This window comes from Microtus ochrogaster, chromosome X, assembly GCF_000317375.1.
Source record: "Microtus ochrogaster isolate Prairie Vole_2 chromosome X, MicOch1.0, whole genome shotgun sequence".
Classification (NCBI taxonomy): domain Eukaryota; kingdom Metazoa; phylum Chordata; class Mammalia; order Rodentia; family Cricetidae; genus Microtus; species Microtus ochrogaster.
This window is the reverse complement of record NC_022026.1, coordinates 9,723,336-9,736,804: the sequence shown is the minus strand read 5'-3', so window position 1 is coordinate 9,736,804 and position 13,469 is coordinate 9,723,336. Positions and strand designations below refer to the sequence as shown.

At 41.0% G+C, this 13,469-nt stretch overlaps 2 protein-coding genes across 3 annotated transcripts in view; one reads left to right on the top strand and one right to left on the bottom strand.

Moving 5' to 3' along the window:
• The first annotated feature begins 2,560 nt into the window (after positions 1 to 2,560).
• Positions 2,561 to 10,124, top strand: Zbtb33 (zinc finger and BTB domain containing 33). Its single transcript, XM_005358443.3, has 2 exons — positions 2,561 to 2,681; positions 5,023 to 10,124. Exon 2 carries the CDS (start codon positions 5,025 to 5,027, stop codon positions 7,068 to 7,070), a length of 2,046 nt encoding a protein of 681 aa, XP_005358500.1. The 5' UTR covers positions 2,561 to 2,681; positions 5,023 to 5,024; the 3' UTR covers positions 7,071 to 10,124.
• Positions 10,125 to 10,384: 260 nt separating this feature from the next.
• Positions 10,385 to 13,469, bottom strand: part of Tmem255a (transmembrane protein 255A) — a 54,770-nt gene continuing 51,685 nt past the window's right edge. For both annotated transcript variants that reach the window (XM_005358444.3, XM_005358445.3), the window contains one exon: positions 10,385 to 12,474. In XM_005358444.3, the coding sequence (XP_005358501.1) occupies positions 12,322 to 12,474 (153 nt within the window). In that variant the 3' untranslated portion in view covers positions 10,385 to 12,321. The remainder of the gene's footprint in view (positions 12,475 to 13,469) is intronic.

Genomic DNA, 13,469 nt, shown 5'->3' with positions numbered 1-13,469 from the left:
ACACACACACACACACACACACACACACACCTGTAGAGACCAGAGATTCATGCTAATATCTTCCATTACTTCTCTAAACCTTATCATTTGAGACGTGGGGAACTCAGAATTCACCTAGTGACTAGACTAACTGACCAGAGAACTCCAGGGTTACAGACCTTCAGAACTGGTTTTTATCTGGGTGCCTGCTGTGGTTTCAATATAAATGGCTCCCATAGTCTCAAGTATTTGAATATTTGGTTCCTGGTTGGTAGACCTGTTTGGGAAAGATTAGAAGGTGCTGGTCTTAGTGGAAGAAGTATGTCACTGGGGTGGGTTTTGAGAGCTTAAAAGACTTGGTGCCATTTTATATTTGCTCTCTTGCTTTTGGCTCAAGATGTGGGCTCTCAGCTTGCTGAGATGTTGGTTCAAGATGTGAGTTTCAGTTGCTGTTCCCACCACCATACCTGCTGCCTCAGGTCAGGTTTGCATGGCTTACTACCCTCTGGATCTGTATAAGCCCAAATCAATTATTCCTTCTGTAAGTTGCCTTGGTCATGGAGCTTTGTCACAACAACAGCAAAGTAACTAAGACACTGGAATTTCTGCAAATTGGTGCAGACAATCTGGAAACCAGTGTGGAGTTGTCTCAGAAAACTAGAAATAGATCTATCATATGACCCAACTCTACTACCACTCCTGGGCATATATCCGAAGGATAATATTTGCTACTATAAAGACACGTGCTTATCTGCATTTATCGCTACTCTGCTCGCAATAGCTAGGACATGGAAACAACCTAAATGTCCACCAACTGATGGATAATGAAAATGTTAACTATGCACAATGGGATTTTACTCAGCTATATAACCTAGTCAATAAACAACCACTAACGGTTACATGTAAGACTAAGTGCTTCTGAGGATGAAATGCTACGGGGATAATAATGAGAAAGAGGACAGATAGTATTTGCTTTCGAGATAGGGCTCATTTGACACTGGTTTGTTATTTCCATCTTGTAAAATACTTTCATCCGTGTTTATGGACCTACCGAACCCTCTAAAAAGGGAGAAACTTGCCTTACCTGGTGTATATTTGCTGCAGATGAGATGTGATCACTGTAAATAGAAACGGAGTTAATAAGGCACTGCACCATTTAATATTCACTTAACAAGAGTTATTCGAATATAGGTTTCTTCTTTTTTTTCTTTTTTTTTATTGAGAAAAAAAATTTCCGCCTCCTCCCAGCCTCCCACTCCTCCCACCCTCCCCCCACTCCTCTCCCCCTCCCTCTCGAGTCTGAAGAGCAGTCAGGGTTCCCTGCCCTGTGGAAAGTCCAAAGACCTCCCCCCTCCATCCTGGTCTAGGAAGGTGAACATCCAAACTGGCTAGGCCCCCACAGAGCCAGAACAAGAAGTAGGATCAAAACCCAGTGCCATTGTCCTTGGCTTCTCAGCAGCCCTCATTGTCCGCCATATTCAGAGAGTCCGGGTTTATCCCCTACTTTTCCAGTCACAATCCAGCTGGCCTTGGTGAGCTCCCAATAGATCAGCCCCACTGTCTCCGTGGGTGGGTGCACCCCTCTTGGTCCTGACTTCCTTGCTCATCTTCTCCCTCCTTCTGTTCCTCATTGGTACTTTGGGAGCTTAGTCCAGTGTTCCAGTGTGGGTCTCTGTCTCTATCTCCATCCATCGCCAGATGAAGGTTCTATGGTGATATGCAAAATATTCATCAGTATGGCTATAGGATAGGATCATTTCTGGTTCCCTATCCTCAGCTGCCCCAGGAACTAACTGGGGACCTCGCCTTGGGCACCTGGAAGCCCCTCTAGGTCCAAGTCTCTTGCCAACCCTAAGATGGCTCCCTTAATTAAGATATGTGCTTCCCTGCTCCCCTATCCAACCTTCCTGTATCTCAATCATCCCGTTGCCCCAAGTTCTCCCCATCCTACCCTTCTCACTTTTTTCTCCCCATCTCCCCTTACCCCCCTCCCACCCCACCCTTAAGATCCCGATTTTTTGCCTGGCAATCTTGTCTACTTCCCCTACCCAGGAGGATAGCTATATGTTTTTCTTTGGGTTCACCTTCTTAAAAGTAGACACTATAATTTGGTTATCTTGTTATCCTACAATTTGAATTATGGGTTAAGTAAGAAATCTTAATACACAGTTTATATTTCAAGGTGGTTTCACATCCAAGCAACACAGGCTAACGGAAAAGATCGAATTTGGAGAAGACATGAAACTCTGAAGGTTTTATAAGCCCTGGGGGCTTACAAGGAGTTTGAACAAACAAGACTAGCTTCCCTGCCACTTTAAACAGAGTTAGCGCCTTTCCCTTTCCCACACCGCCTTGCGCTCCAAAAAAGAGCCGAGCACTTTAAGAGCTTCCCGGTGACGGAAAGAGCCGAAGGCGGAGCATGGCGCTGAAGCGAGGACTCGGGCTCTTCCGGATAGCCCCGGACAGCTCTCGGAAGAGGAGGGCGGCTGGCCCGCCCGCGCGCTGCTCCCTCTGTCGGCTGGGTGGCGCGTCCATAGCGGCGGCGGCTGCGGCGGCGACGGCGGCAGTGCTTAGACGTCGACGGAGACTGGAGCGACACTTAAAGAGGCAGCACAAGCGCCCGGGAGTCCGGCTTCTTCTCGTGGAAGGACTCTGACCTTTCCTCGGCCTGAGGAGGAGAAAGCGGCAGCGGCGCGGAGCAGGTGAGGAGCGGCTGGGGTCCGGGCTGGGGACTAGGAGCTCTCCCGGCGCCTTCCATGCCCTGGCCGCGCCTACGTTTGCGTTCGCCTCACTTGAACCAGGAAGCGGTGGTGTCGGAGGCTCGGCTCCCTAGGCTCTTTCTTTGTGTGGGCCCGGGAGCGCTGGGGGAAGAACCGAGAGGGCGCGGCGTGGTCCCCTTGTCTGTCCCTAGCCGGAGCCGCCGGCACCCTGGGCTAGGCCTCCGGGCGTGGGGGACCCCACCACCGCTACCCACTTGACTTTCACCTTTCCCTTCTGCCGGTCTGCGGGGGTGGGGGCGGGGGTGCTCTTTTTCTGCCTACCACCTGATTTGATTAGACCGAGCTTTACTACGGGGCCCATCGTCCTCTTTGGTCCCCATCACAGGACACAACAATACCTAGTGCTTCGCCTGACCCCCTACCCCCCAACACCGTACCTTTCAGATCTAGGCCTTCTGCCTTCGCCAGCACCACCACCCCCATCCTCCCGCCTTCGCGCTGCTGTTTGCACCTCCATCTCTATTTGCGAGAAGCTAGCCTTTGCACGCAAATTGGCTTTTTAAAAAAAAACTCGATTGCGTCGAAGTTCAAAGGACGAAGAGGCAGGTGGTGGAAGAAAGATAGTGTTCAGCTGCTCCAGGGAGCCCCGCTTGGTTTGCTTCACTCTCTGCCGGGTGGCTTTTATCTCTTTGCTACCTTTCATCAGCCCTGTGAACCTGCCCACAGCCAAAGATTTGTCACACAATGGTGTAGGGTGTCTTTTCCAAGGTCAGGTCGCACATCACTGGGGGAGGAAAGGTTTGCGACCCACTTGGGTCGATCCTGAACCAGCCCCCTGACAAGCAGGATGGATACCTAAACAAAATGAAAGCGAGGCTCAGTGTCAGCTGGACACCTGCATGTGAGCCTTTCCGACGTTGGGAGAAAAAGTATTTGTAGACGGTAAAATCACGTGGCCATAAGTAAAGACCTGTCCACTTGAAGGTGGTTTCTGTCGAAATCGTCATTTTTGGATTGTTGGTACCTGGTCCAAAGGTCACACTTTGTAATGAATACCTTTATGGTAGCCTGTAGTTCCTTGCTTCTGTTAAAATGGAACCGCTAACATGTTTTTAAAAACTCTCGACTTTTAGGCTTTGGTCTATAGTTTGTTTTTAAGTTATGATGTTGGGAAGTTTTTAAAAATACAGATACTCGGCCTGCCACGTGTCTATATTTGTGTGTGTATCTTAAGTACTGTAACAGTGATATCTTCTGCAACTTTAAAAGGAACACATATTAATGATGAAATAATTCTTTACCAATGCTCTTAGCAAGTCATGATTAATGCATAATATTTGCATATAACACGTGTTTTGTGCTTACAAATGTTTTGATATATGCATATAGCTTTTTGCACTCTGGCCACGGTTTCCACGATATCATCTTGAAATGCAAAAGGAAAGTGTTGGAAGTTTCACACAGCAGAGACACTTGCTGCCTTCTGTGTGGGAATACTGCCTATGTTCCAATAAGTTACTGTTCTCATGTTCACTCTCATTTAAAGAGAAATAAGCTCTTATACTAGGGCACATAATTTTTTACCAACAAAATATGATAGTTCTAGTTTGTATGTAAGAAAGCACTAAAAAATGGGATGCTTTCCCCTTCCATTTTCTTATTCCTTCATGAGAGTGTGTCCTGACTTCACTTGGTGCTCTGTTTAACATTGCACCTCTGGAAAGTGTAAGGGGGTGGGCATAGACTGGCAAGGGGTAGGTAAAGAGAAAAAATGGGAACTTGTGAGGTAAAAATTGCCAGTGTTTGTTATTGCCCTTGGCTGTAGGGTTAACTTTTGAATCTGATCTTCCTAAGAAGAGACTTTAAATTTCAGACTTAATATTAAACACACTAAGCTGTTCTGGCATTTAAACCGTTCATTTTCAGAAGTAATTTGTATGCTTTGTGATGAAGATTTTTCTTAAAATTAAAAAATAGTTCTTAACTCTTGAGGAAAAAATAAAATTGGAGCTAAGAAAGTGAATTCTAATTTTAAGAGGGTGATTAGTGAAAATATGTTTTCGTGAATTTCAAAGGGAGGTGACCAAATGGATTATTGTCCAGATGCATAGCAATTTCAAACTGTCTTGCCTTTTCTCAGAGGAAATCATACGATTGGACACATGGTCTAAAGTTAGTGTATGTACACAGCATATTTCAAAGTCAAGATGTTGGAGCAAACACTGATTAAATTTTAAATAAACTTTAATACTTCTGTGCCTTAAATTCTAAATCATTAATTGTGGATTTCTCCTCCCTAATCGCTTCCTCCTTTCCCTTGCAGGCATGGAGAGTAGGAAACTGATTTCTGCTACAGACATCCAATACTCTGGCAGTCTGCTGAGCTCCTTGAATGAACAGCGTGACCATGGACTCTTCTGTGACGTTACTGTTATTGTGGAAGACCGAAAGTTCCGGGCCCACAGGAACATTCTTTCAGCTTCAAGTACATACTTCCACCAGCTCTTCTCAGTTGCTGGGCAAGTTGTTGAACTGAGCTTTATAAGAGCAGAGATCTTTGCAGAAATTCTGAATTACATCTATAGTTCTAAAATTGTCCGTGTTAGAGCAGATTTACTTGACGAGCTGATTAAATCAGGGCAGTTACTAGGAGTGAAGTTTATAGCGGAGCTTGGTGTCCCACTGTCACAGGTTAAAAACATATCAGCACAGGATGGTACTGATGAGGCCTTACCTCCTGATTCTAGTGACAAAAACCTTGATATACAGAAGTCCAAGGATGAAGCCCCAGATAATGGGGCTACTGTGATGCCCATTATAACGGAGTCTTTCTCATTATCTGCCGAAGATTACGAAATGAAAAAGATCATTGTCACTGATTCAGATGATGATGATGACGATGTCATTTTCTGCTCTGAGATTTTGCCTGAAAAGGAAAATTTGCCAAGTAACAACACGATGGCACAGGTCCAGCCTAACCCAGCCCCTGTTGCTATTTCAGAAGTGACACCTTGTGCTAGCAATACCTCCCCCCCTTTAACAAATATCACACCTACTCCGAAGCTTCCCACACCTGTAAATCAGGCAGCTCTTAGCCAAACCCAAGGAAATGAAGAATTGCTGGTGTCTTCGGCTTCAACACATCTGACTCCTAACATTATTTTATTAAATCAGGCTCCACTTACTACACCGCCAAGTGTCAGTTCTGCACTTCCAAATCATATGTCCTCTTCAATTAATTTACTTGTACAGAATCAGCCGACACCAATCAATTTACTTGTACAGAATCAGCCGACACCAAACAATGCTGTTTTAACAGGAAACAAGACCAATGGTGTGGAAGCAGAAGAAATTATAGATGATGATGATGTTACCATTAGCTCCAGTCCAGACTCAGCAGTCAGTAATACATCTTTGGTCCCACAGGCTGATACCTCCAAAAGTACCACTTTTGATGGATCATTGACACAGAAGGTGCAGACTCCTGTAGTTCTTCAAGAGCCACCTTCCAATTCTTTAAAAGTTTCAGATGTAATTACTAGAAACACTAATGATCCAGGCTTAGGATCAAAGCATCTAACGGAGGGTCAAAAGATAATTACTTTAGATACAACTACTGAAATTGAAGGCTTATCAACCGGTTGCAAGGTTTATGCAAATATTGGTGAAGATACTTATGACGTAGTGATCCCTGTCAAAGATGACCCTGATGGAGGGGAAGCCAAACTTGAGAATGAACTACCGAAAACATCTGGCAGTGAGCCATCAAACAAGCGTATGAAAGTAAAACATGATGATCACTATGAGTTAATAGTAGATGGAAGGGTCTATTATATCTGCATTGTATGCAAAAGGTCATATGTCTGCCTGACAAGCTTGCGAAGACATTTTAACATTCATTCTTGGGAGAAGAAGTATCAATGCCGTTACTGTGAGAAGGTATTTCCTCTTGCAGAATATCGCACAAAGCATGAAATTCATCACACGGGGGAGCGAAGGTATCAGTGTTTAGCATGTGGCAAATCTTTCATCAACTATCAGTTTATGTCATCACACATAAAGTCAGTTCATAGTCAAGATCCTTCTGGGGACTCAAAGCTTTATCGCTTACATCCATGCAAGTCTTTACAGATCAGACAGTATGCATACCTTTCTGATAAATCAAGTGCTGTGCCTGTCATGAAGGAGGATGCTATTGGATATAAGGTTGATGCTGGAAAAGAACCTCCAGTAGGGACCACATCTACTCCTCAAAACAAGCCAATGAACTGGGAAGATTTTTTTATTCAGCAGGAAAATGATTCCATTTTTAAACAGAATGTAACAGATGGCAGTACTGAGTTTGAATTTATAATACCAGAATCTTACTGAACTCCTTTGAAATATCTGAAAGTTTGCATTGGATTAAGGGGCAGGGATTTCAGAAGGCCTGTGAAACAAATTAAGGTGAAAACATGTTAATTTAATCTGCCATGTCATCTGCAAGTAGCCAAGTTGCATCGTTAATTTTTAGAAGCAGTTTTTTCTAAAAGTTTGAGTAGAAATTGAACACCCTCTGAAGTATCTGTATACTTTAGCTTTCAGCTCATCTAAAAGATGGAACTTTTTAAAGGTACAGAGAGATAATTTTCTGAATCGAATTTGAAGCAGTGTAAATGTTCTTTGACAATTACTGGAATTACTAATATACCCTAGTAGAGGTTATACTGTACTAGGGTAACTTCCATGCTAGCACTTTACAGCTGAATTTTCAATTTTCTTAATGTTAAGCCTAAGTGTGTTGTGTCTTGTATACAGCATAAAAGGTAATGAACTTCCAAAAGTTGTTCAAGTAAATTTCAGAGTAAGTCCTAACTAGGTGGTTTGTTCTGTCAGTCCAAATGGAGATCAGCTTCCTGCCTCTTTCCTACTATAAAATAACCATGCAAACAGGTCTCTCCTATGAAGAATGGGTTAGTTCTAGCTAATTGGGATTAACCATTGCTTTCCTTGCCATGGTCTGTAAGAGACTTTGATGACAAGGCCACTGTATGCTTTTAAAATGGCCCTGAGCAAAAAAAAAAAAAAAATGAGCTAGCAGGCATGCATGTAGTGGAAAGGGGAGGTAATACAAAGTTCTTTTGTGCTTATCTTTAATCTTCTGCTTTTATATGGAGATTTTTGTTAATTATGGTTAAAAAATGTTCCCACGAAATGTTGTGAATTTACTATCTGAAAGCCACCGAATGCATCTTTATATGTAATGCTGGTAAATGTTGAGATTCCATAGATGAGACTCGTGTATTTTGGGTGGAAGGCTACTGGCAAAGATTTTTAAAAGCTCACGTTAGACTCCCCAGTAGGAAGTTTTCATTTTAAGTAGTTTTAATGGCATTCTAGCATTGTACTTTCAACAAGGTCTTTTAGGGATTTTTTTAACCCCTTAAAATAAGTTCCAGTCTTTGTGCAAACTGCTGTTATATTATAGCAGAAACTGCATGTGGAATACTGCAGGCATGTTGGTTCCTGTTTATTTTGATGACAGTATCCCCCTTCTTCCTTTAAAGATGGCACATATTTAAACACTTAGAATTTAAAACTTAAGAGTAGTAATAAAAGGAAGCAGGTTGGAACAGATATATAGCTTAGCATTTATAAAAGATTTAACACATTTCTGTAAAAATTTAACCTAATTTTTTTCAATGGAAAAAATAATAGATACTGAAAATGGTTGTGTTGCATAGTTACTAGTCATTTGTGACCTTGCTTATATATTTCTTAGTTCAGCATAGGTATTTTTATTCTCCTTACAGTGTATTTTTTATCTCTTTCTTGACTTTGAACTTAAAGCTTTAATCATAATTTTTCATGCATAGGTCATTTTTCTGGTGGTAAACTAGGTGTAAAGAGAAAAGTTTAAGTGTTTCTTAACTGGTAGTTGAGGGTATCAAGAATCAGTATTTTCAATAATACAAAGAAAAAAGGATAGCCCCTGCTTACCAAGTAGTAGAGTGGTGTACATTTATGTTTTCTGTTTGATAAGCTTAGACCTTCAAACCATTTTCATAAACTAACTCTTAGAAATCTGAAAATCACCCTATAACTCTAGACTCTGATCTCTGTGATCACAGTATCTATTTCCTTTCTCTGTAGATATTGATGTTACTGCCTTTTGAGTAGAAGGTATATTCAGAAATGTTCCCAGTTGAAATTTCAGTTTCATGAATGCAATTTCAGCAGTTAGACGCAATTACTTCTACCTGTGTGAGCAATAGTGACATTGCAGTCTCAACTACTAGGTAAATTAGTTTGCTGTGGTAAAACGTGTTAGTTCTTACAAGCCTATTATGGGTTTTTTTGGTTGTTGTTGTTTTAATGTTTTGTTTTTCTTGAGACAGGATTTCTCTGTGTAACAGCTCTGGCTGTCCAGTAACTCCCTCTGTAGACCAGACTGGCCTCAAATTCACAGAGAGCCACTGCCTCTCCCTCCTGAGTGCTGAGATTAAAGGCCCGTACCACCACTGCCTAGCTCCATACAAGCCTATTATAACAAACCAGGGATAATAAAAACCTCTCCATTCTGAATAACATTGGTAAAATTATTTGCCACTGCTGCTGTACTCTGTAAATTTTGAATAAGAACTTCTTAACTCTGTGCCTATTGAACATAACTTCTGGAGTTTGCAGGGAGGAGGAGAATTATAAAGTTCAATTGTAATTTTGCCAGGAAGACTCTTAAGACATGTTTTGGGGTCTTTGGGATTTTTTTAATGTTTTTATAACCAAAATTCAGAGTTTTGTGGAGTCCACCTGCCTCTGCCTACCCAGTACTGGGATTAAAGGCATGTGCCATCGCTGCCTGGCTCAAAGTTCAGAGTTTTTATAAAACTCTTTACTCCTAGTCATTTTAGGATTGGAAATTTGTAGCAAGGTGCTGTTTAAAACCTACTATGAAGATTTTCTGGGTTTTTTTACTTGGCTTTCTGACTACTGACTTTTCTATCTTTTTTTCAAGTGGGCTTCAATTTTGTTCAAATGCTGAATTATCTGTTGGTATTCTGGGTAGATTCTATTTGAAATAGGAAATTTGTTCAGAGAATACCAACTTTCAGCAGTCTTAAAAGATTATGATATTTTGTTATCATTTCGATGGTCACTATCCTCCACAGAGTCACTGAAGAACTTGTTCCATTGCACTAAAAAAAAAAAAAAAAAAACAAATGACCACTCATCTGGGCATTTAAACATCATCATGGTATGTGTATTTTGAGGAATTAGTTGCAAATTCAGCAGCACTGGCTACCTTACCTCTGTTCATTTTCCCCAATACTGCAATGTTCATATTTGTACAATCTTCGTTTTCATGACTTAAGTTCTGCTTTCCATTAGCCATACTTGACATTAGTTCATAGAGTTTGTTATGGTGAAATAAAGCATATTCATTCTCATTTTTGAGTGCATTCTTTACAAGATTATTGTGAATGAATTACATAGGCTTTCTGTCCTATTGTTTTTCTGGTTTTTTTTCATAACAGGAGAAAAGCTGTGTTTCTGAGGACAGCATGGTAGAAATTAACATTATGTTTTGTGTATTGGTTAGACATGTCCCATTGTTTCTCAAACCGTCATAGTCAAAAGTGAGTTGTCATTGCCAGTTGTTTTAGAGTAGCCACTGGACTTTCGTACACACCATGAATGCCTGTAAAGTACATAGGGAGAAGGATAATTTTATTAATTTGAAACATCACAAAAGCTGTCTGGGTTTCCAACATGGCAGTGATACAGATTTTAAGCAATATCTAGTTTATACAGGTTCTGAATTAGTATTTTAATATTTCATGCCCAGTTCAATACTTTAAAGCAGAATTAGGAAGAAAGCAGTAAATGTTATAAAATGCAGTCAAGATACATTGGAAATACAAATTCCTTCATTACAGCAAATGTTTTGCAGAATATTGAAGCAACAAATATTAATTTTCCTAAAGTAACATGCACGTTATATAATTCAATGTAATAAAAAAAGCTGCTCAAATTAAGTGTTAGAAAATCTATACTGTTTAAAGTTATTTTGTAAAGTAAGAAAAATACATAGAAATGAGTCATAGAATCTTAATACTTTAAGAAATGTGACCATTGAAGATATACTTTGTAATGGTGCCTTTAAAAATCTACACATTCACTAAAGCAAGGGGTAAAGTGTAAATGACAAAATACTGTTAGGTATTACAAGGTGATGTTTGTACAAGAAGTCAATTAATTATTAGTCCTTTTTTGAAATCCAGTAGAATTTTATTATGTTCGGAACTGTAAAAATAACCATAATTTTGTATAACCTAAAAGGGTTGTGGCCTTTTGGATTTGAAGTCTGGATAGGACAGTATGATGCTGAAAGGTAAACTCAATAGTTCCTGTGAACAGTGAGTGCACTTGTTGTGCCTTGATTCTTGGTGATTAGGTGTCTACAAGGTAGATGGGAGCACCAGCATTTATCTGCCACCTCCAACCGGCAAAGGTGCGAGGCAGCGAAATGGGCTGGAAATGTTTCCAGTGTATGTCCTGTGTTTGCAGAACTGTCTCATTAGGAGTCCTCTGTATCTCCTGTACGTTTACATAATACAAGTGTAGGATTATCAGTCTCCCTTTAAACCAGTTCTCAGGTTAAAATAAAATCCTAGTGAACGTGTTCATGCTGGAGTGAAGGCATGGGTGCCAAAGTGTTTCCAACTCAACAGCTTGATGGTTTAAAGCTCTGTATAATTAAAACAACTGTATAACTGCCACAGTGTGCCAGATGGATTTTAAATACGGAACACTTAAGAATTTGTCAAGTTGGCTGCATTTAAGGTCTTGAAGACTTGAAATGGCATTGTAACACTTTCATAATCTTGAATTGAATGCTGTCACAATTGATCTCAACAGGGGAAAAAGGACCAATAAGAGCAGTGGCATTAAAATACAGATGAGTTTTCAAGGGTGGGGTGCAGGATCGTGCGGTTTGCTGGGGTTAAAGCACAATATCCAAAGATTAAATAGTCACAAAGATAAGTAACAATTCATATCACGACCCAGTCTAATCTAGCATTTTTAAACTCTGAATTTCAACTGTAAGATTTGTATCTCCAGGAGCAAATATGTTTTATAATAATGCAACATATAATAGAAACACTGTCTCCTAAGCTGTCAGTTGTATATACTGAGATCTACTGAAAACAGCACACTTCTGAATCAGTCAGTCCTCATCACCACTCACAGTGAGGGACTATTGCACTTTTCCCCTTAGGAGGTACCAGTAACAAAAGCTGAGCTGAATGATCACAACAGCCATTTTTACAAGACTCGGAGAAGAACCGAGTAAGATATGGGCAGCTTTTTGTTAATATCCAATATCCAGACATAAGCAAACAAAAATCCTAGCCAGAACTTTCTGTGTCAGAACTACTTCCCTTCTTGGAAGTATTGGGTTTGGCCTAGCCAATCCTACCCTTCCCTTTTAATGAATAAGCTCCATCCCTATCTTTCCCTAGCCTGGCAAGCTGCTGTAAAACTATGCATAAGAGTCACACTTTAGATGTTGTACCCTACACACTTCCACTAAAGCAGAAATACAAAAGCCACAATAATCTCAATAGCCGACAGGTGCTCCTTAAGGACTGTAAGGTGGTGGCTTTTCAAAAGGTGGGTAGTAGGGTGGAGAATAACGGGGTGGTGCGCTGGAGGACCACATGTAGCTGGGCGAAGGAGAGGCGGACTGGGGCTCCTGCTCATCAGAGGGAGGGGAGGGAAAGACACTGGAATGCTGTGTAATGAGAAAAAAAAAACAGTGAGTTTGCAATCCCTTCAACAGACATTACTATTTAAAATGAATATAGGCCAACAAATATAAAATCTGTTTCTGTTATAGAAAAATAGCTCAAATCTTAAGGTGTCAGTAGTGGGACAGGATAGGTCTGCATCCAATCACTCAGGTTGCAAACTTCATGCAGAAAGTTTTGGGGCTCCTCTTCTTCCCCCTTGACCTTTACATCTAGACAGTCATTCAATCCTGATGCTTCAGCTGTGTGGCCTCTTGAAAACATCACTCCATTTTCTGCATCTGTTACTCAAACCATCGATTCCTAACTTATGCTCAAAGCATTACAACCAGTGTTTCAAAAAGTCTTGGCCTTAAGGATGTTTCATGAGGTTAAGTAATTGACCCCTAAGAAAAAACTTTTCTGTGGGAATATATACCATTGGGAAGTTCAGGGCTCGGGAGCCCATATCCATAGAGGAGCAGTGTGTCAGTTTGCAGAGTTACTGGGGGTTCAATTTCCTTTTTTGTTATCTAAACTTGGGAAGGGAACAGATGTGGATTTTTAAAATTAACCTAGCGAGATATGAAAAGGATAATATTAAGCAAGGTGTCCCAAACTCAGACAAAAACTTCACATTCTCTCAGATGTGGATACTGCCCTGTAAAGAATATGGGGGTGAGAGGTAAAGTGTAGATAAATCCTGAAAAATAGGAGCCCAGGAGAGGATTAAAGATAGGTGACAACGAAAGAGGAGCGTGAGGACAGAAAGACACATAGAGCATGAAAAAGGAGAGACGGGCAAGATGGGCCGTCAGAGATAGCAGGGTTGAGGACCTGAGAGGGGAGAACTGCTAAAACATTGTGTTTGAAAATGCCATAGTATCTAATGCCTTTTAATGCTGATTTACTATTTCTTCAGTTTCCAAGTAAAAATGTAAGGCAAGTTAGAGAAGGGTATTCTGCCTGTCTCTCCTCCTATGTCTTTCCGTGTCATTTG